General features: G+C 39.2%; 2 protein-coding genes across 4 annotated transcripts; one reads left to right on the top strand and one right to left on the bottom strand.

Moving 5' to 3' along the window:
• Nucleotides 1-277: 277 nt before the first annotated feature.
• On the bottom strand, nt 278-22,168 carry LOC136442932 (dynamin-like GTPase OPA1, mitochondrial). 3 transcript variants are annotated; one of them, XM_066439971.1, is made up of 27 exons: nt 22,014-22,167; nt 20,896-21,217; nt 20,254-20,518; nt 18,789-18,863; nt 17,585-17,661; nt 16,834-16,887; nt 16,199-16,303; nt 15,532-15,618; nt 14,748-14,861; nt 14,463-14,543; nt 14,221-14,295; nt 13,601-13,672; nt 13,253-13,352; nt 12,528-12,658; nt 11,863-12,008; nt 10,724-10,839; nt 9,626-9,767; nt 8,846-9,011; nt 7,191-7,346; nt 5,744-5,852; nt 5,073-5,152; nt 4,523-4,576; nt 3,353-3,439; nt 2,692-2,808; nt 1,653-1,746; nt 845-955; nt 278-356 (listed from the first exon to the last, which is right to left on the bottom strand). In XM_066439971.1, exons 1-27 carry the CDS (start codon nt 22,040-22,042, stop codon nt 292-294), a joined length of 3,030 nt encoding a protein of 1,009 aa, XP_066296068.1. In that variant the 5' UTR covers nt 22,043-22,167; the 3' UTR covers nt 278-291. The 3 variants fall into 3 exon arrangements, with proteins under 3 accessions (XP_066296068.1, XP_066296069.1, XP_066296070.1); XM_066439972.1 differs by lacking the exon at nt 18,789-18,863; XM_066439973.1 differs by lacking the exons at nt 278-356; nt 845-955; nt 1,653-1,746; nt 2,692-2,808; nt 3,353-3,439 and adding an exon at nt 4,045-4,179 and having other exon boundaries at nt 22,014-22,168.
• A 358-nt stretch (nt 22,169-22,526) lies between these two features.
• On the top strand, nt 22,527-27,830 carry LOC136443519 (cytoplasmic tRNA 2-thiolation protein 1-like). The gene is made up of 6 exons (XM_066440791.1): nt 22,527-22,778; nt 23,628-23,841; nt 24,551-24,728; nt 25,340-25,454; nt 26,222-26,425; nt 27,101-27,830. Exons 1-6 carry the CDS (start codon nt 22,636-22,638, stop codon nt 27,639-27,641), a joined length of 1,395 nt encoding a protein of 464 aa, XP_066296888.1. The 5' UTR covers nt 22,527-22,635; the 3' UTR covers nt 27,642-27,830.
• The last annotated feature ends 98 nt before the right edge of the window (nt 27,831-27,928 follow it).

The raw sequence follows: 27,928 nt of genomic DNA, 5'->3' as shown, positions 1-27,928 counted from the left end.
TGTTTCAATCTAATTAAATAGCTGCAATGGACATCATGTAGCATCACTGAGCTGCATTTATGATACAACCTGCTAGGTGGCATTACTGGACTACCATAAACTGGCAACTGACAAGTTTCTACATCTTCTGCTGTATTTGATTTGTCAAAAGATTCATGGTGGTAATCTTTAAGTGCTGTATCCAGCTACATGTAAGTTGATCCTGTGTGCATATCTAATCATGTCTTTTCAGTAGGAGTGGGCATTAAATCCAGAGGAACTACTTTTGAAGTAAAGACTGAAGTGTCTTCTTCATTTTTCTTTCCTGAGGGCTTCGATGAATTCTTCCAACTTCTCTTGAATTCCCCGAACTTTCTCTGCAAGGACACAAGAACAGAATTATACATCGTAAAAAAATTAACACTGATCAAAGTTCAGATTTACAAATGTACTTCCACAAGACCTATACCCTATACACATTATGAAATTTGGATACAAAAACATTCAAATATTCTGCATAGTGCTTATTAATTATTTCTATAAATGCTGTTGTGTAGGACATAACTTGAATGACCAGATCTTAACTAAAATGGTGCCAACAGCGAACTGTTAAGAAATTCATGGTGAGGTCCTTCTTTGTGTTGGATCCAAGCTGAAAACTTCACAATAAAGTATGTAGCATCAATAGAAAAATGCATATTGCATGTAGGAATTATATGATAAATTTCACATAAGAAAACATGGGGTGAATGGATCAAAGCTTACAGTCCAGTCTTATGAAGATTGCAGTTATTGTTCAAAACTGGTGTGTTACACTTACAGGCAGTTTACCTGTTACGTGAATCAAACAAACAAACAAACTTACTGAGTTCTTCCGCTAGTGTGACCCTCCTGCCCTGTAGCAGGCCCAGTTTCTTCTGTGGATCCTCACCGAGGCCCTCTAACATGTGTTTCACCTCCTTCTCTAGTCTACGGGCTACAGGAAAAAAAAAGACACAAAATCATCATTGAATAGTCCAGGCCAAAAAAGGAAGATTTAGATTTCTTTCCTTTTGCCCTAATTATTTTGATCACCATCTTTCTGTATCCAAATTCTTTTACTCTTTTCTGTTTTATTTAGAAATTGCCTGGCTGTTTCCCCCTTGAATAAATGGAACAGTCAAAATCCTGGACAACTCGTATCAGTACTGACAAAAGTACTCATCCCAAAGATCAAGGAAGGGTCATCAGATTCTACATATGTAAAGCGTTGGCTTACCAGTAAAACTAAAAAGCACCAGCAGGTTACTGTAAATGCATTTAAGTTTGCGGATCTTTATTTCGCACTAAGGGGAAAATGGAGCGTTCCCGTTTTTTTAAAGTTTGCAGCAGCACTATAGTCACATACTGCTACAGTATTGGACAAAAATGTTTGCGGTCGTTTTAAGTTTGGGGCAAAACGGTCACTGCTAAAACTGCAAACATAAAACCACAGCAAACATTTCTGCATTTACAGTACATCAAAATTTTGTATTTCTAAGCCATTGTAAAATAGCCAATTTCAGACCGATCAAATTGAAGACTTGTACAGTAATACACTGACTCACAAAGCATAGACAACATGCATTTAGAGCAAAGACATCATTACTAGAAGTACTGTCTAATGTATCTAAGATAGTTGCATGTGAACGTACCCTCAGTGTTCATGATCTGTTGTCGGAGTGCGTTACTGGTGCACTGTAACATCTTCTGTATTCTCCAGAACAGGACAATGTCGTGACACTCCAGCTGTGGGGGGGAATGCACAAAACAGAATTACATACAGAAGTCAGAAAAAGCGCATGTTAAAGTGAAAGTTATGCTCACTGAACAGTTAATCTTCAACCAGGTTTGATAGAGAAGACAGACGAAATGAACAGCATTTCTTTACAGGTTTGCTGTACTGGGAAATTCCCCTAGCCTGTATTTACACAAGCTCTCGGCCGGAGGTTACTGACCCCCGGCCCAGGGGGATGGCGGTTACAGGACCGACTGGCCACTAGGAGCGCGATTCGTCAGCCTATGGGAAATTCCCTTAGCTCTTTTCAACAAATACCATGAACAGTGGACCACAGCTTTACATCCCATCCTAAGGACTACGACCCTTTCCAGTAGTTTTCATCTCAGTTGAACGACAACAGCTGGGATTTGAACTCCCAACCTCTTGGTCCAGGGGTAGGGTCGCTAACCACTGGACTATGCATGCTATATGTATATACGGCTTATTTTTGCTAAAAAAAGGAAAAATGTCTGAAATGTTGAGAGAAAGAAGTACCAGTTTCGAAGACTTTCTATGGCAATAGCTTCTTTCCCCAGACTGCTAAAATATGGAACTCTCTTCCTGGGGAGTGCTTCCCACACAAGTACAACCCACAAACCATCAAAACAAATATACACCACTATCTCCTTACCTCTTCAACTTAGTTGGTTTATTGGTCAAAAATTACCCGTGCCATGGCAGCCAGTGCTGAATTGCTGCAGGGTTTACAATCACATTATACACAACAGATACATATTTGCCCCACACTTGCACTTTGTGGAAATGTCGCAAGGGACTGTGCGTCTGAAATTCATCTGGGCAAAACACCCTACCGATTGCGCCACACGATGCCACAAGTGCCTTGAGGTGGCCGACACTGGCCTTGCACCGAGCAATACCGTTAAAACAAATTTTAAAAAGTGATCCGTGCTTACATCGGTGTCTGTGATTCCCCTCTGGTAGTAGTAGAAGCCTCGCCGACATTCGTTAGCGCGGACCAGCGCCTGCTTCAGGAAATGTCTCCGGTAGACTTCGTGCCACGTCATCTTTATCTGAACATGGACAGAAGGAAGAAGTGTAGTAAAATGCGTTAATGATCTTGCATCATTATTTTGTTCTATGAGTAGAGTAATTCAATTTCAAAAGAATGACTACAGGCGTTGAATGTTATGTTTGGTATGATCGTCTTATTGCATTGCAATTAGACTTTGAGACTTCAGACTTTAAGACTTTATTTATCTAGAAAATCCATTATTTGGGCACACTACTAATTTTCCTGGACTTGTCGACAGACAATTCTTATAAGGAACAATAACATTACGTACAATACATTTAACAAATATTTACACTTGCTATCGTTACCATTACATCATTACCATAACTTTAAAAACAGTCCTATTACACAGTTATTAAAACATTACTACTGGTGCAGTCAAGATTAAGATACCCATGACAAAACCAGTGCATTGATAACATTTATTTCATTTTCAACTGTTCTGGGGTCCTTTGAACTACAACAAGCAGGATTAGCATTATTATAGAAAAGATTGCAGTTCTCCAACACTGCTGCAGCAGAAAATCAACTTTTTTACTCACAAAGTCGTTGTCCACATCGACCCCCTGTGCCTCAAGGTTTTTCCTGACTGTCGTCGTTTCATCCATGGCCAGGTAAGGTGGGTGTTTCTACAGGTGAGAAAAGTTACAAAGACCCATTATCTTTCTGTTTTAAACACACCTGAACATAGTTAGAACTTATTGACCAATAAAGGGTGATTTTTCTATTACATACAGATGATAAAAGAACAGCATGCAAAAATATAACTGCTCCTTTTTTAGGTTAGCTGTTAAGTGTTTAATGCACACAAATGATACAGGTACAATCTGAGCTATATGTATAAGAAGGTAAAAAACGCAATACAAAAATATGTTAGGTAAGGATAATCATGAATTTAGAATTCTAGAAGTAAAAGATTAATGATAAAAAGATGCCAGAGTTGTGGCAGCAAGAAAAGAATTACAATTGTACAGTTAAGTAAGTACTGGCTTGGAACAAAGGACAAAATTGCCAAAATCTTTGAAGAGGTAAAGATTTTGTAAACAATAGATTTTTCCACAAAAAGATAACACAACATGCTGTTAACATCATTCCTTGGGTTAGTCAGGTCAAAGCTGTCTCCAGGACTCATCCCTACATTCCAGGACACAAATTTCACCCTGTCAGGCCAAAAAATCTGAACTTCATGACATGAAACTGATGAAAATGTATTTTCGTAAGCTTAACATTACAGATTTAACAACAGAAATCAATTACATGGGCTCCCAGACAATGAGTGGGACAGAAAAAATCTAAAGCTGGAGACAGCCATGCGCCCAAGTCTTACCCTGATAGACCCAGTCTCAAAAGCCTGGTAGGCCGGCCATTTCTGATCGTGAAACACACACGGAAACAAAGGAGGAACAAGAGAATAACTCAAGAAATAAATGAAGCTCTACTCACTTGTTTGCTTCCCTACGTTAGTGGTAAGGTAGGGGGGGAAGACAGGGGAAGACTAAGAATCAAAGAGAAATTTCACACAAGTAACAAGCAGAATGATAGCAAGTTCAGATGATTTTTTATAATAAACATTACAGGAATAAAGCTATGTATGGGAAATGTAAATTGCAAAAAAGTTTGTGGTCACATTTATATCTGAGTTTTTTTTAAAAACAGTTATGGTTCCTTGTGTTCTTCTCAGTTAATAAGTTCATAAAGAACAAAGTACAAACCTCGTCTAGTGCAACAATCTTCTCTAGTTCTGTCTTGGTGGCTGCACATTTTGCCTGTAAGAAACATAAAGACAAAATCACATGGCGAAAACATAGTCTATTACACTAGCAAGTAGATTGGCACTTTTTTTGGAAGAGGACTGAACAAAACTACTGTATGTGTAGATGTCAACTACAATACAATTTTTCTGTGCACCTAGATTTCTAGGTTAGCTGTGCACCTAATTTTTGACTGTACCTATTTTTGTAGGCTATATTTCACAAGTATACAGAATATATGTGAAATTTCAGTATGGGAAAAAGCAATAAAACCTTTGCTGTATTTTGATACTTATAAGTTTGAAATTTTGAGGTTACATGTAGCTATATAGAAGTACAGATTCAAATTCAAGTTTTGAAGGGATGCAGTAGGGTTTTTTATCACTTGTTGCTGACATTCTACGTTATTCTATGTTGAGCACCCAAAATACTTTCTGTACACCTAAATATCTAGATTAGGTGCACCAGTGCACTTATTCCCAAAACTTAATCCTGTGCCTTGATGACTGACCTGATCCTGAGACTGGTACTGCCACTTGAACCATCGACCCACCCAGCCTGGCCCCGACATCTTGTTAATCTTCGACTCCGCTGAAAAACAGACATTTCTAATCAGTCATACATCATAAAAAAATGGAAGTAGAGACAAAAATCTACTATGAACAAATGGGCTGAGATAAAGTCCACAAAAAGATACATGGACTTGAGTTTTACCATTTTTATCAATGTTAAAAAAACACTTTTTTTCTTTTATTCTGACACCATCATCTTGTCGTGAGAGTATTTCTTTTCTTAGGCCATGTTGATTTGATTATATGGATGACATCCGCACACGCATTAATTGTCATCCGTTTTCAAAAATAGACATTTTCAGTCTGTAAATATTACAAAGCAGCTGCAAAATTTAAAAAAAAAACATATGCTGTAAATTGTACACACAAAAAATTGTAATGGATACCGATGTCGTGGAATTGGAAAGTCAAAGAAGAAGATGTGAAAGAACAAAAATTAAAACTATATTAATTTTCTTCATCCTTCCTGACCATGAAGTAGGTTTTTGTTTTGCCAAACTTTTTTTAATTAGCACGCTTGCATCAGTTTTTGGGTCCACAGAGGATGTCATCCATATAATCAAATCAACATGGCCTAACCACATGAAGAACACTTGACAGAACGCCTTACTTTCAAATAGCTTGTCCTGTAAGGTTGACTCCATAAACTTGATCGCTGAATCCCACTGGGATTTCTCCGCTATGGATCTGTCCTCAAGTGCATTTAACTGGATCACTCTCTGTGGGGAGTGCAGAAAAATATGTCAGGCTGCTTCCTTAGATGATTTTCAACAAAAGGAAAGACCTTAGAGTTGATAGATTAAACATTTGGGACACATATGATGGTCTGTTCTTGAGTCATCAAAAGTAAAACAAAATCCTGGACTTACATTTTGTGTATTTCTTGAACAATTTTGTAATGAACTCCATCTATGGCATTACCTGCATGTAATCTAGCAACTCACGATCATCAATACACCCCTTTCCAAAGTTCAGCGCCATTGCAAAATCTGTTCTCGCTAGAGAACAACCTGACAGAACAAAGCATGAGGGCAATATTTGAATTGAAAGGTAGAGTTCTATTACAATTACCCTCGTTTTTGACCAACTCACGCACGTACCGGCTGTATTGTGATATCACAAGAGCAGATTTTGCAATGGTGCCAGATTTCGTAAAGGGGTCTACGGTATTGCAAGAAGTCAGCATGAAAGTATGAACAAGATATCATAACCGGAAGTTCTGTTGCTGCACCGTGGAAAGCCACCAGGGGGCCCAGAATCTAATTGTTTCTTCATTTTGCAAATACCTACACACCTATTACATATCATAAAGATTCATCCACAACTTCTCGAGTTGTCTTTTCACAAACAAACAAACAAACAAACAAACAAACAAACAAACAAACAAACAGGCTGACAGACAGGCTGACAGACAGGCTGACAGACAGACAGACACAGGAGTGTACACCTTCTTCCAGATCTGCTGCTATGTTGATTTTTGACTAAAGTTTAAAGGCATCCAGAGCATTTTATGAGGCTTGAAACTTGAATGAAAAGACTCCCATTTCTAGTCATTCCTACACATAGTAAGTTTCAATAACACTGTACCATTACATATCGACATTAAAGGAGCATAGATACGATGTCGTTGTGTGGTGAGAACTGATAGAAAATCCAAGCCCTAATAGACTCATCCTGACTGTCCATCACAATCAGCGGTTGGACCAATGAGAGAGTGACTGCATGTCCGTCAAATATTTGCATTTTAAACAGTTTTAATTTTGCATTTCTACGTTTTGACGGAGGTGGGCGGGGCTATGGTATCTACAGTATTTACACTAGGCGCGTGAAACTAAAAGATCACCATGTAGCTTGTTTTTGTGCCGCTTTTGAGTACTTTTGATAAGAAATCCGCACGCAAATGTGACAAACAGTGGCATTAAATGTCAATTTCATAAAGATTACAGCAACTAGAATATTTCCAGTTTTCAAGCCTCATAAAATGCTCTGGGTGCCTTTAAAGTCTGAAGACACACAGCCCAAAAAACATAACCTTCTTGGCCAAGGTAACTACTGACCAGACTGTTGGCGGCCTCTCCCTGCCACCTGTGTTTCCTGGTGGCCTCCTTGATGACAGCTTCCTTCAGGTGGTCGAAGATGTCGTCGTGGTTCTGGGCGTCCCTCCCGCGGTCCATCAGTCCCTTTAACTCCTCCTGTAACGTCTCCCAACCAACCTACAGACAGGGAAACACAATCATCGCTCAGTTCTTCCTGTATCTCTGATCACATGGCAGGGCTTGAAATAGTGGGTGCATGTGCACCTGCGTGCACCCAAAACTGGAGCTGTGCACCTAAGTTTTGACAGTGCACCTAGATATTTTTGTAGGCTATAGGGTAAAGGCACACTACTGTACACTCACTAGCATTCAGAATATTCTTGAAATGTAAGTATCAGAAATAGCAATATAACATTTTTGATGTATCACTTGTTTGTGAACTTTCAAGGTTAGCTATAGAATTACAGATCGTTCTGTAAGAATTAACAGCTATAGAATTACAGAAAGTTCTTAAAAGCGTTAAACTTTGTGATTATGCTTTGCTGACGTTCAAATTTATTCTATGTCGTGCCCCCAAAATTCGTTCTGTGCACTAAATTTTTTGGGTAGGGTGCACCAGTGCACGTTTCCAAAAATGAATTTCAAGCCATGCATGGTAACATACTGTAAATGCAGAAATGTTCGCGGGGAGAAAATGGAGTGTTCGCGGTGGTTTTGAGTTCACATTTGAAACAATAGTATCACTACAGTCACACAATGGAACTGCTTTTCGCTGTGGTTTTAAGTTCGCGGTAAAGAGTTCACCGCGAAAACCGTGAACATAAAACCACAGTGAACATTTCTGCATTTATAGTTTTGCGTGAAAGTGATCTTGAACCACTCAGCTTTACCATGTAGCTCACTGAGTTAATCTTCCACTGGTTGTGACAGAGAAGGCTACGAACTGTATTTACAGGTTTATTGTACCAGGGAAATTCCCCAACTCTTTTTACAACTAGTACAATTAACAGCCCAAAACAGCTTAACGTCCCATCCTAGGGACTGCAACCCTTACCAGTAGCATGCATGTCAGTAACAACAGCTGGGAATCGAACACTTAACCTCTTGGTCCAGAGACAAGGTCGCTAACCACGGGACTAAGCATGCTACATTGTTGTACCAGTAAAATATTGTTCCAGGATTTGACATTGTGATACAGGTACAGATACAAAACAACACTTAAGTAAGAATCATATCAGAACTACACCAGAAGAAAAGAAAGGTCTAATCTAATTCTTTTTGCTGAACCTTTTCCTTTGTTTTTGCTACGCCATTAGGCCACACCATTTTAATTTCTTGGTTGATAACGGAATTTTTAAAAAAATGCTAGATTGGAAAATCAACAGGAAAACAGAATCTCAGAGGAAAGTTTGTACTTTGGTGCACACAATTTCAGGGTGTGAACAGGGTCAGGTGCAAGTTTTCACCCCAGCCTTCTGTTTTCAAGATTTTTTTTTGTTGCTAATTTTTTTTTTTTAAATCTGTTAACCAAGAAATTAAATTGGTGTGGCCTTAAAGGTGAATGAATTCTGCTTACAGTCTGTAATGTATCTCTTTCAGAAAAAGCAAGCTGATAAGACCTACTTGTAGTGGATAGCACTTCTAACCTACAATGACTAGCCCTTAACACACATTACCAGCACACTCTTCTTGGGCAACTGCTGGTCTGCCCACTGTTTGAGCTTGATGTCGACAGTGGTGTTAAAGTGTCCTGCACTTTCTGTCTGAGCTGCCGGGAGGTAGATGTTCTCGATGACGTGTTCGGCAGCCTGATCCCACAGCTTGGCCCACAGAGCTTCCTCCCTGGAAGGTAGAGACATTTTTGGCAAGGCTTCAGGGGTGGAGCTATAAGTTTCCAGTATTGTGGAATACCATGGACATCAACTTAAACCACTGTGAATATGTACAAAAGTATACGCTTTTGAGATCAGAACTCCCTGATATTTGAAGATTTGTATCATGATCAGGTCTTATATGAAATAGACATTGTTTTTCTATTTGACATAGATACATTTCCTTTACAAAGATAGGAGTGATAACTGTCAGACAACTACACCAATCCTGACTGTCGATCACAAATAGCATTTCAGCCAATGACAGTATGGCAATTAGTGGTTTAACCAATGAGAGAGTGGCTGTATGTCCATCAGATATTTACATTTGTATGTTTTTGTTTTGCAATTGAATTTTCTGTGTTTTGAAGGAGGTAGGTTTGACTATATGATCAGTCTATGAAGGTTATTCCATTTAAGACATTTGGGGAAAACAGTCTGATAATCTTCCACAAAAAATTGTAGGTTGGGTGGGTTGAGAATAACTTCAAACATTGATAGACATTACTGAAAATTCATCATTGATCCTGACCACTCTCAGTGTATTTCAACAACATGGCCTTGACATTAGATGGTCCAACTCACCACTGTTTGGGCGTGACCTGGCTCAAGTTCATGACCTCGTCTAGAATCTCGCCCTTGCCCTTCTCGAACAGCTCGTCCCTGTCCAGCTGGCGCAGACTGGGGTAGTTGTTCTTCCACTCTGTCTCCAGGTTAAACCGGGCCGCTGGGGGGAGGGGGGCAGAGGGGTCTTTGTTACTTGTGCAATTGGTTCTTAGACCCACAGCTCATGCAAACTTTAATTAATAACTTAAACTTCACTATTTTAATACCACTGTGAAAACGGATATACTCTATCAGTTGGTGTGTTTGTTTGCTTGTTTGTTTGTTTGTCTTGGTGTCTGCAGTGATGTGAGTATTGCATAGTAGCAGCATGTACGGCAGAAGTGGTATGATAGGATACATGGAGAATTGGAAGTATGGTTTGGCTTGTTACATTCTGTGGAGTCTATAGGTCAAACCCTTTATGCTCCACTGTCCAAGGCAACCCAGATGTATGTAGAAGCAAGAGCATTATTGTTTCACACACTCATTGGTAACACACTGTCCCTGTATCACACTCTTTCTTATGTCCTAACTTCACCAAAATAAAAACTGAAAAGGAACAAGGTACATTTTCTAGCCACCTCATACCATTCTTAGTTAAATGAGCTCTAGCTCAGAATTAGACCATAGGCCTATAAAGTGCTTAAGGTAAAGCAGTCATCCTCAATTGAGGTGAAGCATGATGCTTTTTCAAGTAGCTAGTGGTAGTGCAATGCGGCTTTGCTAAGGCTCTTGTTTTTGGCCAAGCACACCAGGTCACCCCTATTCTTCTCGATAAGTGTGTTGGGTTCTTTTACGTGCAGAGGTTTGACGCTTGAGGCTTACGCCCGAAGCTCCCTCATACACAGGGCCGCTGGGTTTAAGTCACCATCCGAAATGACGAATGCAATCCCTTACAACATGTCCGAGCTGAGCAGACCCTAGGATCGAACTCGGGCCCCAGGATCCACGGAATTTCATCCAGATGGCGAAGCAGCGGGGTTGTGTTAACGCTTGCGCCACGGTGACATGCTCGACGCTTAAGCTACCTTAAATTCTAGCTGTAAAGACACTAGCGAAAGACTACTTGATCCACACCTTTGTACGTGTCAGCCTGCTGCTCCACCGATGCCTTGACCATCTTCCAGAAGCAGTCGGACACAGCGAAGCTCAGGTTCTGTGTGGTCATCTGACTAGCCTTCAGCACACCTGACCTGTAGGGGAAAATCACATATTATACATTTTATCCGCGAATGTCCCAAAGTCAAAGCCGAAAGAAACAGACTATTCAAGAAAGTATCCAAAACCTCTATAAACTTTTCTAGATTAAGAAATCCACAGAAACTCATATTCCTTCTGAAATTATCCAACCCACTCATTATCGAAAACGTGGGACTTTGTATTTTCCACTGCTTTCAAAGAAGAAGTGAAACCCGGTATCAGTATTGTAGATATAGAAACTTATTGTAGACTAGCAACATAGTTTAATCTTTATTGTTTGAATCACACATAAGCTTATGTTTTATGTTTGTGCATCGTCATTAATTGTTGTCAACTTGCAATTAGCCTACAGGAATAAATTTGCTATAAACATATTAGCAGGTAAGTTGTGAAAAACTAAGTATAATAGAATGTAATGAACCCAGAGCGCGAGCAATTCTAGGGGCTATATTTAGGCAAGAGAATACTCTTCATGGATGGATTTTTGTTCAAATTCAAGATTCAAAATAATGAGGCCAATTTTTCCTTTTGCATTTTGGGAACCAGATTTAGTCAAGAGAATCCTCTTCATGGCTGTATTTTTGCTCAAAATTCAAGATTCGGCCAATTTTTCTTCTGGAATTTTTACCCTTAAAAGTTATGTTTCTAAAAATCCAAATCCACTGGTATGACATTGATGGACTTAAAGGATTCAGTGACAAAGACATCTTTATCTTATCTATTGGTTGGCTGTTAAGCACACACAGCCAGGGCTGCCCAACTAGCCTGTGGCTATTACAAAGGGCTAGCCCTGCTGACAAAGACAAGACATTACAATGGAATGTTGACATGGACAGCATAACGAGCTATAACAATATTCTAAGTACATGTGCATAAAAGCTATAATAATTATTGTACATCTCACTCACTCTCTCCCATAGCTTAGTCAGCTGTAGGGGCAGCATAGCGTTCAGTAAAGATTATACATAAATGATTTAAAATAACGTCTCCAAAGAAATCTTGAAGACTTTTCTGACCTGAAGAGCTGTGAAGTGCGGAAGAACTCCTCCTCGTATCCCCTGATGGTGTCGATGCTGTCGTCCTTGTTGCCACGCCCCGTTACCACGGCGAAATACCCCAGGGCCTTCATGGGAAACAGCTTCCCCTCGAGGATCTGTTTTATCTGGGGTTATAGAATATACAAAACATGAAATGAATAACTTCACAAAACTGATACCATACAGGCTATGAGTTCTATTTATAATGGAGCTAGACATAATACCATACACACATAAGCATGTATGCAGGAACACTCATACTGTACATGTAAACACACTGCTTTTTATCAACAATATACAATGTATTCTAAAAGCACAAAAGATAACTGTCTTTACAAGAAGTCTTGCTACTGAAAACGAATTTGTAACACTTACCACCAAAAACGACACAAAGGTAAAGCAGTCATCCTCAATTGAGGTGAAGCATGATGCTTTCTCAACAACAATTCAAGTAGCTAGTAGTGAAATGCGGCTTCGCCACCGCTTGCGTTTTAAGCGAACACACATACATGTACTCTTCTCAATAAGTGTGTTGGGCTTTTACGTGCAGAGATTTGACGCTTGAGGCTTAATGCCTGAAGCTCCCTAATACATTCATCTACTTTTTAACAAAGCATGAATGTTAGAAACAGTGTGTGTTATACTCTGCGTGGGTTGGTGATGTTCTTCTCAGCCAGGTCCACTTTGGTCAGCACGAAGATGGTTCGTTTTCCCTGAGGGTCCATGTGGCTGACCAGGTCAGTCACGTTACTCCTCTCCGCATCCACAGAGCCATCTGGAAACGAGATATCAATGAGCATTTATCACCGTTTTTATCTATATTTAGTAGCGTTTGTAGACCAGTGGTTAGGGACATCTGCCTCTGGAACTAGAAGGTGTGAGTTTGATTCCGGCTGTGTCACTCACACGACATGCGCGCTACCGGAGAGTTAAGCCGTGGTCCACTGTTCATTGTGCTTGTCAAAAGGAAATAGGGGAATTTCCCTGGTACAATGAACCTGTAAATACTGTACTTAGTGTCTGTCTTCTCTGTCACGACCAGTGGAAGAATAGCTCTTCAGTGAGCTCAACAGGATTGAGATCACTTTCATCGTCTACCTCTCTGGAAAATGACATTGTTGACAGTGCAACATAGATTGTATGATGAAGCCACAGAAGATTTTGTGAATGGACATTATTTTGTTGTTGCGGTTGTCAAAAGAAGCTAACAGCAAAATGTTTATGCAAAAAAAATTTCAAGGCCTAAACTTTTAGACGAATGATTCCTCATACTTTTGTATTTCTTTAAAATTTTCAAACCTTCAAAATGTCTCAAAATGTTTTTTGTACACGACAAGTGCTAGCACTATTTTAGTCTCCCTTTGCTTACCTTGTATACATAGGATGATGGCATTCGGGTTGGACATGTAGTGTTCACACATCATCTTTATGGACTCTTTAGTGGCAGAGGCCATGCCTTGCGTTTCAGTCTGCAGGGTGAACAAAAAATCAAAGTTGTAGACTAAGATTCAAATTTGTCAAGTTTTTTTTATATGTCATTTGATAGCTTCTAGTGCACATTGAAAACAACTTTTCAGAGAAAAAACATGGTACGTAAGTCAGAGGTAAACATGGTTTCACTACATTATTTTTTCTAAGCCCAAGAAAGTAATGTGAATAAACTGAAAATGTTAATTTTGGAGGCCACCAAAGAAAGGAACCTTAATTCTATACTTACACTGATGATCCCAGGCAGATCTACTAACACCATTCTCTGTAACCCCGGCCCTTTCACACTCATGGCGATGGTCTGCAAATAAAAGGCATGTGTTGACCCCACATTTGGATTGAGACTCTTACATAGTTTTGGATTGAGACTCTTACACTCTTACATAGGTTTGGTAGGCACAGTTCTAAAGTAACATCTGACAAAGGCTTTAAAGACAAAGACAAAAAAGCACACTGAATAAAAAGACTCTTTTTACAAAACCAAGTTAGAGATTTGTTCAACCAACGTTTTGGTGACCATCTGTCAACTTCTTCAAGGCAATTTTGACTGGTTCACATTGCACTGCAGCACAGGTGTCGCTGCTTATAGATGCATTCCCAAACGCAAAGTATTTACATATAAACAGTCACAGGGAATGACATCACATTGCAGTCCCAAACGTACTGAAGTGTAACTTAAATAAGCATATTTAAATCCAAATCAGCAATATCACATGAAAGAACTTAAACGGCAAGAATTTTGTGGTAAGTAGTTTGTATTATGAACTTCTACTTCAGATTTCATTTAAGGTCTTCACTCATATCTGATGAAATACATATTTGAGAAATAAAGAAATCTGTTTATCTTACCTCCATACTGACAGTCTGTCCTGGCCTCACGCTGGCTTTCATTCTGATTTCTACTTCTCTCCGCAGAGCTTCCAGCTGAAATAAAACATATACCGAAGAATTGAGATCAGATACATACCAAACTACCCTTATGCATTAGAGAAGTACTATAATGGCTATCATATCTTAGCCTGTTAGAGCTAACTGTAGAAATTTATGTTATGTAACTAAAGTTTAGGAACAAAAGAAATACTGTGTTATACCTCAGATTCTTTGGTGAGGTCGAATTCCCTGTCACTGTCTTTGAACATGGCTATATGGTGGGGTCCTTCACTCAGGGTCACCTAGGGAGGAAAGGTTATATCACATGAATCAGACTAAACTCTGGATGATGCAATAGTTTAACCTTCTGGTACCAAAATTTTGTATTCGTTACATCTTACATTGCAGGGAGAAGACTTCACAACAGTAAATACAACCTGATATGTCCAATGTGTTAAAAATAATATGGCAAATGACAGTTTTGAATAAGACAACATATCCCGTACCTTGACCGGTGCTCTCGTCATCATCTCCCCCGCCCCCCTGGGGAAGATCCTGGCCTGTGCCACCATCTCCAGTACACTGGTCTTCCCCGCACTCTGGTCTCCCACTACAACAACCTGGGTATAGGATAATACAATCATTAGAGAGCTAGAGAAACACATCAACAGAAAAATATGGTCACATTATAAACACTATACTGTACAGTAGTGCTGAGTACCTAAACGTAACAGGTACCGGTACAGAGGTTTAGGTACAGGTACCTGTACCTGAACAATTTGAATTAAATGTGTTTTTCTGAACTTCTTCAATAATGACAGAAACATAAATAAACTGTTTTCAACTCGTCAGTATCATTATTCAAAAAACATAACTAGGTTTCCTACCCCCAAACTCCCTTGGCCTTGCTATCAAAACTACCTGCCTGCCTGAATGATCTGTTGCATATTAGTTACGCTGTTTCAAGGTGTCACTTTGGTCACGTTTGGTGTTGCATGAGGCCATGAGGTTAGGAGATCAGTCACAAAATCACCACATACTAGGTGTAAATTTATTTTGGTACAGTACCGATACTTCATGATCCGATATTTTGGACCTGTATCTAAGCAATTTTTACGGTACAGGTACACAGCACTACTGTACAGTGAGTTTTTGTCAAAGTATTTTGAAAATGAAGCAATTTATTTCCTTGAACATCATAAGATGACCAGTTAGTATTCTTGTAAATCAAAATTTCTGATCTTATCCTCCACTAAACATGTATTACACAGCCTCTAGTATACTACTCACCCTAGGTAGTTCATCCTGTGTGTTGTAGCTGGAGTCGTACTCTGACAGTTCGTCAAGCACCTCTGAGTACATGTCTATCAGGGATTTCTGAAGAAAACACAAAACAAAGTTTTACTTAAATTGGTGATCAAAACTTGTTACAATGTTGCTACTTATGTTAAAGGGGCATATTGTAGAATTTGGGGACAAAACTACAAATACATGTATTCAGAATTAGAAAATCTACATTCAGATTCACACTTGTAACTTATTTGTAATTTTTTTCCAACATATTCCCATCATTTTGTCACATTTCCATCATTATTAAACGACAAAAATGCAAAACGCGCAAAATGTGACTTATTTCCATATCAATCAATGGCCCCCATTTTATGATATGCAAATAAGCCAGTGTAGAATGGTAAGGAATAACCGTTGAGGTCGGAGTTCGACTGTCACAAGAAAATCACTACAAGTGAACAAACTTCAGAACGTCGCGCGTTCGATCGGGTGTTCGGTGGTTCGTCGGAATGCTGGACGAAATGGCGGACAAGTCAAGCGGGGATTGCGCATATAATTTTTTTAATGTTCGGATCACAATATGCCCCTTTAACTCACTAAAAACGTACAAAATTCTGGCAATAGATTTAAGTAGAAAGGTTTCTATTACTAACAAACTTTCACTTACCTTTGTTCTTCTCTTGTACACTGCTTTATCCCCCTTCAACATGATCTGTTTTCTCAACTCCTTGTTCTCCTTTTCCAGACGTTCTAACTGTCGCTGGTACTTCAGCTGGGATACAACAAGTATGTAGAAATGACTGGGAATGTTGTTTTCAAGTCAGTGTAGAGCTGTGTACCTGAACAAATTTTAGGTACAGGTACATGGGTTAAGGTACAGGTCCGGACCTGAACCTGTACCTAAACTACTTGTTCGGAAAATGCTAGATTTTCAATATGGACAAAAGCATGTTTGAACTGGTAAAAACATAATATTTTGATTGTGCTAGGTATTATTTTTATGAAAACACAGATGAAAATTTGACACCAGCCATGCAAATGTGTTTTCTGTGCTTTAGAGTGGCTTTAGAGCACTGCCATGGTAATTTCATAGTAATTTTATCTGTCAAAGTGGCCATCGCCTGAGTCAGGTCCAGTACTGATACAGCAGGGTCAGGTATTTTGGACCTGTACCTAATTGATTGTACCCGGTACTGTTGTATCGGTACAGTGTACCGGTACACAGCCCTAAATCAGTGTGGTTCAAAGTCGATGGACAACTTGGCAAACGGGTAATAACTAGTACAAACCATTTCAACCTACCTGCTCTTGAAGAAACTCTTCTTGTATCTTCTGTAGTCTTTCTTTATCAGACATCTGGAAAGTACAACACATGTGTAAACTATTTAATTAACTTGTCATTCTAACAACTTCACGATGTAATCTTCTTTTTTTGTTGTCATACATACATCATTGCATGACAATAGCTTTTATTGTGATTTAGTTTGATTGGAATTGTGACAGTACAATACATGTGGGACACAGGCAGCTATTGCTGGTGTCGTGACCCACACATAAAACATTACAGAACAGGTAGCACAACATAGCTATGAGTTGCACCTGATCTATATAAGACAGGACACACTGTACTTGGCTCATTCGAGCCTTATAGTTATACCACCGAGAAAGCCACACCAAGGCGAAACTAGTCTGGGTGTGGGCTTGCATAAAGTTCTAAACAGAGACTATGCGGCTATTGCGTATTTTCTGAAGATACGGTGTGAGTGTGTACAGTTGGCTTGAGGTTGCCCACTATTACTGCCTATGGCTATGAGTTAGTTTTCACTCCAATCATCAATGTCATTGTTTGCAATGTTTTCAATGAGTTTTGAGTGAAAGATTATTGTTTGTTAGTGACATGTTTGACGTTACCCACTACGCTTGAGGTTGCCCACTACTACTGCCTATAGCTATGAGTTAGTTTTCACTCCAATCATCAATGTCATTGTTTTCAATGAGCTTTGAGTGAAAGACTGTTGCTTGTTTGTAACATGTTTGATGTTACCGTAAGTACCTTCTTTGCGGATTCCTCCTCACTTCCCTCAGCATTGACTTTCATGGCTGTCATGACACCGGTAGTGATGCTGTTGTCTGTAAACACAAACACACGGGATTGCTATACTGAACTCAGGACGGTTTATATACACTAGAAACAAGTGTGCATATCATCATGTTCTTACGGTGATCAATTGTGTTCTATATAGTTCTGTAAATGCAGAAATGTTTGCGGTGGTTTTATGTTCACGGTTTTCGTGGTAAGCTCTTCGCTGCAAACTTAAAACCACCACAATTTTTTCCCTCGTCTACTATTGTCTCAAAGGCAAAGTTAAAACCACCGCAAACACTCCATTTCCTCCCTACCGCGAAAATAGAATGCTAAATTAAATGCATTTACAGTGTATCGGCGAAGTTGTGAAGTTTCTCATTATAAAGCTAGCTACAGCAAAGATTTATAAGTGCATGTTGCTACCTGGTATTAGCAGTGCAGAATTGGCATTTGAGACAAAAACAAGAAAAAACTTCCTTACATGCAGCAATACGTGTAAGTGAACAATGGTAGTTTAAAATGATCTTTGTTGGGAGGACTAAAATGTTAACTCTTTGAGCATCCTTGCATATAAAGTCTTTCAGCGAAGTCAAAACATGAAACAGAGCTACACCAACTTGTTCAAGCCATTAAATGGAAAACTCCCTTTTATGTTCTATTACAACAGATGTGATCTGATTGGCCAGTTCCTCATGACCAATCAGGAAGCTAGTTTGTATGTTAAAGGAAACAGAGGAACCTGATTGGCTGGTCTATGTGACACCTACACATTTACTGGTACAAATCATTTATGATTTGACAATATAAAAAGAGAAAATATCTTCTTATGGATCATCTTTTGATAAGATGTCACCTTAACATCATCCATCAGAAATGTAAACATGTATGTTCAAAAGAAGAGTTACTATGGAAAGTAAGTTACTAACAGATGTTAGGAAATACAGACAGCCTTCTTTTGCAACCTGTGGGTTTTCTGACTTACAAAATGCCTATATTTTTGTACATTGTTGCATTTACAGACTGAGGCAATTGTACTTGTATATATAAAGTCAAAAGACATTTATAGAAGTCAACTTTTTGTCACATTCTATCAGAGGTCACAGAGACACAAAGGACTAGAGGTTGTTAATCTAATTAGTGGAATAATTACAATATGTAAAGTGTTACAGACCTATGAAAGGGACTGAGCCAAGAGGAATTGGTCTGCGTTTGACTTCGCTGAATATATCTGTCACTGTCGCAACTCCTGGCAAGCAAAACATTGTCGTAAGAAAAAAACAAATTAAAAACGTAAACGGTTGGAGGCAAGGACACAGTGCATGTGATTTTTAATAATAGGTTTGGAGGAAGATCTTTCGTTTATGATTAATGACAGCATTTTTTTTTTACCCCTCAAACTACACTTACACATATTGACACATCAAATTCTTAAATTTTTCTTACAAGTTTATGGCGATTGCTACGAGAGGCTTTTGCAGACAAAACATGAATTGGTGAAAGTACAGTAGAGTGGAAATATGAGAAAAAATTACAGATTGAAGCTGAAAAAAAGAAGCAACAAAAGGAATTTGGAGTAGTCTTACCTTTTTCTGACAAAGAAAGCAAACAGAAAGATTCTTAGTGAGCATGACATGGAACATTACAACCAAACCCAGGAAGACAAAGTTAAAACATGGCCAGTGTTCTGACCAGAATTTTTTCACAGCATAGGGGTCAGGTACAGAAGGCCAACTTTGTGAGGCGCAAGTCACATGCGGAGTGCCGAAGACATGACAAGAGTAGGGAGTCTGGCATGTTCTCCCGGAAAATTCATAACTCAACGTGACAATATTTCCTGCATTTTGAGGGATAAATTTTGTGAAGTAAAGTTTTTGCTCAGTCACAGCCTCATTCTAAAGCCAAATATGAACTTTTTATAATAATCATGAAGGGTCACAAGATTCTTCGCAGAAAGAAACACCTCTATGCCTAGCGGTGCGTACCTAAACCCTAGTTTAGGTTTAGGTTTGGACTCGAGTCCAGAGGTTTAGGTTCAGGTTCGGACTTGAAAGTCCGGACTTGAACCAATGGAATAAGTGTGCTACGAATATTTATTTTCCTGTTTCATGTAAAATTGCATATTGGCATATATTTTACATGCAATTTGAAAACTATAATATGCGGGATTATACACAGTCAGTAATTAATGCAGAAGCTCAGTAATAAACAAAAAACAGCAATGCTTTCATATTTTTCCAGTGCAAATTTCACGATCTAAGGAAGCTTTAAGATGGTTTAAATCAAAAAGGAGTGTAAAAGCGAGAGATTTTTTTTCAAGTCCGCACTCGTTTCCAGATGTTTAGGTTTTTTTGGACTTGAACCTGAAGGTTAAGAACATGTCCGGAACAGGTCCAGGGTTTAGGTACACACCACTATCTATGCCGGTTAAAACACAGCATAGGGGTCCAGATCACAGCAAAGGGGGGTCCAAATCACAGCATCGGGGGCCCTATGCTGGAAACGCCTGGCAAGAACACTGATGGCAAATACAGTGCACAGTTGAATATCAAAACACAAAACACAAACAAAAAAGAGAAGTAGTAAGCAGCATAGAACAAGTGAATAGCAGACCTTAAGACTTCACAACAATAACTAACCTTCGTTAAAGACAGATGAGAAATCGTCCATAGTGACATCAGGTGACCAATCCTTCATCCTGTCTGCATCGGGCAGATAACCCTTTAACGTTGCCATGTCGGGGGAGTCTGGAAGCTTGGGTATGGATTTCTTCAGCTTCAGGAGGAATTTTCTGTACTTGTCCGTGTCTACGTTAGGGATAAACTTGCTGACTGTGTCGGCGTCGGGAAGGTACTCTCCCAGCCAGCTCATGTCTGGTACCTTGTCCTTCCAGGACTCATAAGTCTGAAGAGGATCAGATTGAATTGATTTACATTCATGTAAAATAGGATGTCATCATGACATCAAGCAGGCTATTAGCTAGCAGGGCGTCATGGTGTCTTTTGGATGCCCTACACTAAGAAAACAAGGAAATTCACTAAAACTTTTAGATTTTAGGCCACATCATCCACATGGCATACATCATAATTACAAATTTAAACTGTCATAGCTAAAGCCTAAAAACAAGTCAACAATTATACTATACATGATCCCTCATCTTTAATTTTTCTTGCTATAATTGTACAACATTAAATGCAGTGTTAATAATAATGAGAAACCCTGAAAACTTGCATGCATTGGCTAAGTTACTAGGCTGTACATAACAAAAGACAACTACTCACCGCTTTTGCACTGTATCCGCCCCCTATGCCTGCTCCAAGAATCCAGTAGCGAATTTTCAACAGCGGCCGTAGTTTACTCAACACACTCATGTTTCTCTGTTGTGATTGGACAATACGGTTGGTGGGACTAATTAAATTTCTCAAGTTCGGTCTGGCTAATGTGGAGTATTGACAGGTGAGTTGAGCACGATGTCTGGTCAGATGGGTGGACTGAAGTAAGGATGATGCAGTTCTGGAGTTTGCTGGTAGGAGGGGCTTCTGAGATAGTCTTTGGGATGCATGACGTGTTGTAAGCTTCTCTACACAGTATCTGCAACTGGGACTGAAAACACACACAAAATGTCACTCACAGCCCTGTAGATGATCAGAGATTTGTTCTTAATGGACAAGAAATCCTTTTATCTATAAATTTGGTAACATATATGTTTGTTTGAGGATTCTAACATTGTCAAGCAGGGTGTCGCAGCAACATATACATATCATAATTAGGCAATTGTATTTGTGAAATCTCAAAAATCAGGACTAACTTTTTACACTTAAACCTTAAAGTTCCAAGCAATCAAGTGGATGACATCCACTGACCTCATTACTAGTATCTTAGCAATATTATGTATAATTATCATAACATCATCGAGGAATATACCTCTCCCCAAACCTTGAATTTTACAACTACATTGTACAATTGTATGTACAAAATCACAGAAAAGTGACATTTCTGGTACAGCCATTGACATCCACAGATTTATTTTTCGACGAAAACGAAGTTTCAAATAATGGCGATCAAATATCATGCTAACGTTATATTGCTGTAAAAATTATATGTAGGTCAATGAACAAAATTTTTTCGCCCTCCCCTACATGTATATGTTGATTCCAGGTGTTTGTGCGACACAAAAGTGTAATTTAGACCTTTGATCGTGAAACATTTAGTATACATACATAGTGTATGATAACCTTAACGTTACGTGACGTAGATATTTGTCACAGTGACTTTTAACGTAAAATTATGATGAAACGTTTCTCACATGATTTCCGATGCAGCGAAGGGCAAAGAAAGTCTTGACATTCAACGTTTTATTCCAAGATACTTAAAATCCGATGGTTCCTTTTAAGCTTACCTGAAGGTCCCTGAAGCCAGGCGCAACATCTTAAAGATTCCTTGTCCTCTTCCTTCGTTGTTTAGGACAAAACAAGGAGAATTTTCTGTGGATTTTGGGCAGCGATACCCTGCCCATTTTCATCAACCCAATATGGCCACAACTGACAATAGCTTCATATGTGACCGTAGATTCGAGTATTGTAAATGTCATAATTGCAATTTACAGCATATTATAGCCAAAAAAGACTTTTAAAATACTATTATCATAATACTATAGTATTTTGAAAATGAATAATGATATGAATTGTGTCTTTTTATGCTCATAACACTTATATTTATAGACAACGGTATGGTGTGTTGAATTGTGGACTAGTTATTTTTTACAGGTCAATGATGACGTCAGATCTGAGGGTATGATATGGGTTTATGACATATATATATGACATATGACTGTACGTATAGTACAAAACCTGGCCCAGTCGTATGATATAAGTATTTTATCCCTATGATTTATGGTTTTCATATAACGTTTGCAGGTGTTATTGTACTTTTTCTCAGAAAATAAGCTCCACTTTTTGGCAATGGAACCTTAAATACTCCATATTCACCCTCCTTGAAATTAAAACCAAGGAAGTCCAACCATGCCTGTTTCTTGTGGTTTGTGCGAGAAAAGAGCGATGCTTAAGCGTCCCAAGACGGGCGGAGCGCTCTGTAAGGAGTGTTTCTTTAAGGTGTTTGAAGAAGAGGTTCACCAGACGATCACTTCTGCAAGTCTTTTCAAAAGGTAAGGTATTAAAACTGAGCCGAAAGAAAGGGGTGCGAGTACTAGTGGGGGAGGGGGGCATGACATAACTAGTCCTGAAATTGCGTAATAACCTCCTTGGTATCATATTTTTGCTACAATATTGAAGAATTCTACAACAGTATTTAGAAAAAATTATATCAAGAATTTGATACTGTAAAAGCGGAAACGTTTGTAGTGGTTTTATGTTCACGGTTTTCATGAACCTAAAAGCAGCACAAAAAGTTTTATTCTGTCTCCAGCTTGCTGCATAACATTACCCCTATCTTACAACTGCGAATCTACATGTAAATTACAGAAAAATCACTGTGAACACTCCATCATTTTCTCCATATGGAAAATTGAATCTCAGCAAACATTTCCTCTTTTACAGTATATCCAGATTTGATTACGGTAAACTTATGGTCTTGACCGTTTCTTGTACTTTTACATATATCTGTATCTGTATAGCCGGTATAACCACCTTTTGGTGTAACACATTTATACAAAATGTTATATATGACGTTATGCATACGAGCATTGGCTATTTTTGTTTTGTGTCCAGGGTATTGCCTAATATAGCCGTGGCGACAAACGAAGGGAGTTTTTTCTTGATATTACATATAAGGGATAGTATATGTAATATCAAGAAAAAACTCCCTTCGTTTGTCGCCACGGCTATGCCTAATGGGACGTCAGGAAATTAGATTACTAATTCAAGTAACTGCTACTCAAATAAGCAGATTAAAAAAAATGTATTGATTAATGTATAAATTGATATTTTATCTACCACCTACTATCGCTCGTATGCTTTGAAAGAGTACTTACTGCTCTGTACTATTTCCACATCAGGGGAGAAACCGTTGCCATAGCAGCGTCCGGAGGAAAGGACTCCACCGTCCTGGCGCATCTGATGAAACTCCTGAACGAGCGCCACAACTACGGCCTCACGCTCTTCCTGCTCTCCGTGGACGAGGGCATCACCGGTTACCGTGACGACTCCTTGGAGACGGTGAAGAGGAACCAGCAGCAGTATGAGCTACCGCTGAAGGTCGTGTCATACAAGGTCAGGAGGTTAACTTTCCATACACTAGCTGTGGGCTATTCCATTATAAATCTGAGGGGACAGACAGAAAATTTCTCTCGCCCTCTGCCGCCTTTGATTTCTATTAGTACTGTAAATTCATTTACTTTCACGGTGGTTTTATTTTGGGATAGGAGGGAAAGGATTTTTGCAGTGGTATAAATTGGTTGTTGAAACAATTCTGTTGTACAATGCTCATACAATGGAGACATACTTATTTAATCATTTAATAAATATTCGCAATTCTATGAATTTGTAGTAAAGTGACCACCATGAAAACCAAAAAAATAAAACCACAGCAAAAGTTACACAATTTACGGTATCTTTCGGTCCGAGCTCTCTTTCATGCTTCTTTTCATTGTGAAGAAAACTATCAAAAGAAATCTACCTTCTAGTGAATGAATCATCCAAAATACAGCCATTGAGTCGAACTTTTACAGACAAAGATGTTATCAATGCATTCTCTTCAGGCTATTAGCTAGCAGGGTGTCAGTGTGTCTTTTGGACGCCCTATACTAACAAAACCAGGAAATTGGACGCCCCTCTTTTACAGAGGACACTCAGAGGTCACCCTGTAACCCTGGTAATTACATACACATGCACATGTGTTCCACAGACACACTCACTACAAAATGGACCATTCCACGCTGTCTATAAATCCTAGGTAAAAGCCTGATTCTCTTTCCCAAAGGAGCTGTATGGTTGGACGATGGATGAAATTGTGCGACAGATCGGGCTGAAGAACAATTGTACGTTCTGCGGCGTGTTCCGTCGCCAGGCGCTAGACCGTGGCGCCATGATGCTGCGCGTGGACAAAATCGTCACCGGCCACAATGCCGACGACGTAGCTGAAACTGTCATTATGAATGGTGGGTCTGTGGGGATATCTAAGGCCCGATTTACACACATGATTTCAGAGTCGACTCGGGGCTGTGTGTGAGGAGCTTTGGGCTGCTCAAGTGGAGTTTTCCTACTAGAAAACGCTACTTGAGTGGCCTTGGGTTCTCCTTGCACAGCCAACCCTAAGTCGACTCAAAAACCTGTGTGTAAATCGGGCCTAAGTGCTTTTGCCAATGTATTTTGTTGCTTATTTATGATGATCAGTATGTATATGCAAGTTTGTATGTTGAAGAAATATGACTTGTTCACATTTTAGAGATTTTTCATGCTCGCATTAGTATACATATTGTTCTACAGTATTCTTTTGTTCTACAATGAGGTATAGATTCTACTGTAGCTTAGACCATTACAAAACGTCCATTATTGCGTGGGGAGGGAGTGAAATATGCTGTATTTGCTCAGGACCAAATGATGGCCTCTGTGTACAAATTAAGCATCATTTCATATACAGTACTTGTACATTTGTACAAGATAGCTTTTTTTGACTAAAATGTATTCACCTGTAACAGAATTTGCTATCATAATACTGGTAAGTGTAAATGCTTCATGATCATCATCTGTTACAATAACCCCCTTACAGTACTGCGGGGAGACATTGCCAGACTCCAGAGGTGCACAGCCATTGTAACAGGCACAGAGGGGGCCATCCCAAGGTGTAAGCCTTTCAAATATACCTATGAGAAGGAAATTGTCATGTAAGTGTTAATATTTTTTTTTAAATAGTATTTTAAAAAATGGTAGAAAATAATACATAGTACAGACAGAGAAAAGAACAAAGTTTAGAAAATAATATATACACAAGCCACGGAAGTTGATATTTTTTCCTCTTTTTGTACTAAAGCTTTCTGTCTTTAGTGAATGTGTTTCTTGTATGGATAGTATTGTTATTATTGTCCATCCCTAAAAGGCTTTGCTTACAAAGAACTATATCATTCTTAGATGTGAAATCAATGTTTACAAAGAAAATAGTGAATGTAGGAATTTTTCCCTTATTCCGCAACTGGAGTCTACCAGTAATAAGTGACGGACAACAGATCACACATTTTGAGTATTGATAGCATATATACATATTGACATCTGTTAACAGGGCTCAGAATTCACTTTTGGGGACAGGTACACTGGTGCACCACCTAACATGGAAATTCAGTTTCACACTGCATGACATAAAATAAAGTAGAAAGTCAGCAAAAACATAATGACAAACCCCACTTCAATGTGCAATTCTATTAACTAATTCTGCTAACTAGTGTACGAATGTACATGTACCTTTACCGTATAGCTTACAAAAATATGTAGATGCACTAATGGTGCATCCAAAGTCCAAAATTAGGTGCAGAGTTCTAATTTGGCACATGCATCCAGTATTTAGAGCCATGGTTAACCTTTCTATGGTGCCAGCTGTTACCTTTATTAGAAAATTACACACAAAACACACAGGTTAATCTTAATATTTTCTTTACAGGTACGCATACTTCAAGAAGCTGGACTACTTCTCCACAGAGTGTATCTACTCACCTAATGCCTACAGAGGACATGCTAGAACCTACCTGAAGGACCTGGAGTCTATCAGGTCCACTTCAATTATAGACATCATCCACTCGGGAGAGTGCATGTCTGTCAGTGTCAAGAAGGATGTGAAGATGCCAACACAGGGAACTTGTGATAGGTAGGATGCCACTCTGCAGTTCCTCGCTGGTGTGCTAGAGGGTGCTCATGAATACAGAGAAATCTTTCCTGTGAGTGCAATCAAACCTGTACAAGTGACCACCTCTACATGAGGACCACCTGGCCAATGTGAACATTTGTTTGGTGGTCCCTTAGATAATTTTTCCGATTGACACAAGTCATTCAGAGTCCTGTCGCACTCGGTAGTGACCACTTGTCCACATAGAGCAGATTTTACCAGTCCCTTGAGTGGTCCTCTTAGGCAGTTTGACTGTGCCTTGCTGAGATGCAATACTGTAATTCTTGTTTCTTTCACTGCAACTTTATGTTCACTGTTTACACGGTCACCTCTGTACCGTGAACTTATCATCATGGTGAAAAACCTGTTGTTATCATTTATAATTCCTTCACACATACACCTGTAAATCACTTGCAAAGTTAACGTTCAGTGAAATTGTCCATTTTCCTTACACTGTGAAATTTTGCTACCGTGAAGATAAAGTGACTTACAGTTACCATTTTAGGCTGTTTTACTGCAAATTTAGGCAGGGGTGAGTGGGCTAAGATTTTGAAAGCTTCTTTTTTTAGTTTGTGAAAATGCTATTCCCACTGTTCTATTCATTTTTGCTTGTTTATCCTATACGATGACATTTCAACATTGTCTTCTGAATTTCAGGTGTGGTTACATATCCAGCAACGAGCTTTGCAAGGCCTGTGTGTTGTTGGAGGGTTTGAACAAGGGGCTACCCAAGCTGGGAATAGGGAAACCGCACAAGGCAAGAATGGCGCTTGGACTCGCCAACACGACAAACACGAGCACTACCTCTGGGTCTCAGCGCAAAGAGGGGTGTCGGTCATGCTCGTGTCGAGGTCGCCAAAACGCTGTTGTTAACGATTCGCCAGAATGTAAGAAAGACAATGGACTTAGTTCACTCAGCAAGGGAGATGGTGATCCAACATCAACAGACTCTTCCATGAAAAAAGAAGTTGGATCAAAATCAAGTACTGTAGGGGTAGGGGGAGATTCTGTCGCTGCCTGTAGTTGTAATGGTGGGGTACAGAAGGAACCATGTGCTGATACAGTGGGGGCGAAGGGTCAGTCTGTCTTGTGTGGAAAAGATGATGAGAATACACCATGTGCATGTAAGAAGGGGAAGCGTCAGGTAGGCACAAGGACCACAGGAGACAGTCGTGCCATGCTAGACTTAGACTTTTAGTGGTTTAGATCTTGTTAATCATAGATATTTTTTAATGTCATTTGTAATTGCAACACCTGTTTACTATTGTAGCCACTGTATTATCCCCAGTACTCAGAGTGTAAGATAGGAATTAAACTACTTTGAAATGTTACAAATGGTGTCACATTAGTAAATATTTTTGATTATAGCATGCTTAAAGCAATACACAAGACCAGAGGAGAGGAGAGTGTTCTGGTTAGGCTAATAATATTTTTGAATCCAAGAACATAATTGTATTGGCAACTTGACCTTGAACCTAGACTAGA

Source organism: Branchiostoma lanceolatum, chromosome 10, assembly GCF_035083965.1.
Source record: "Branchiostoma lanceolatum isolate klBraLanc5 chromosome 10, klBraLanc5.hap2, whole genome shotgun sequence".
NCBI lineage: Eukaryota > Metazoa > Chordata > Leptocardii > Amphioxiformes > Branchiostomatidae > Branchiostoma > Branchiostoma lanceolatum.
This window is presented reverse-complemented; position numbering and strand designations above follow the sequence as displayed.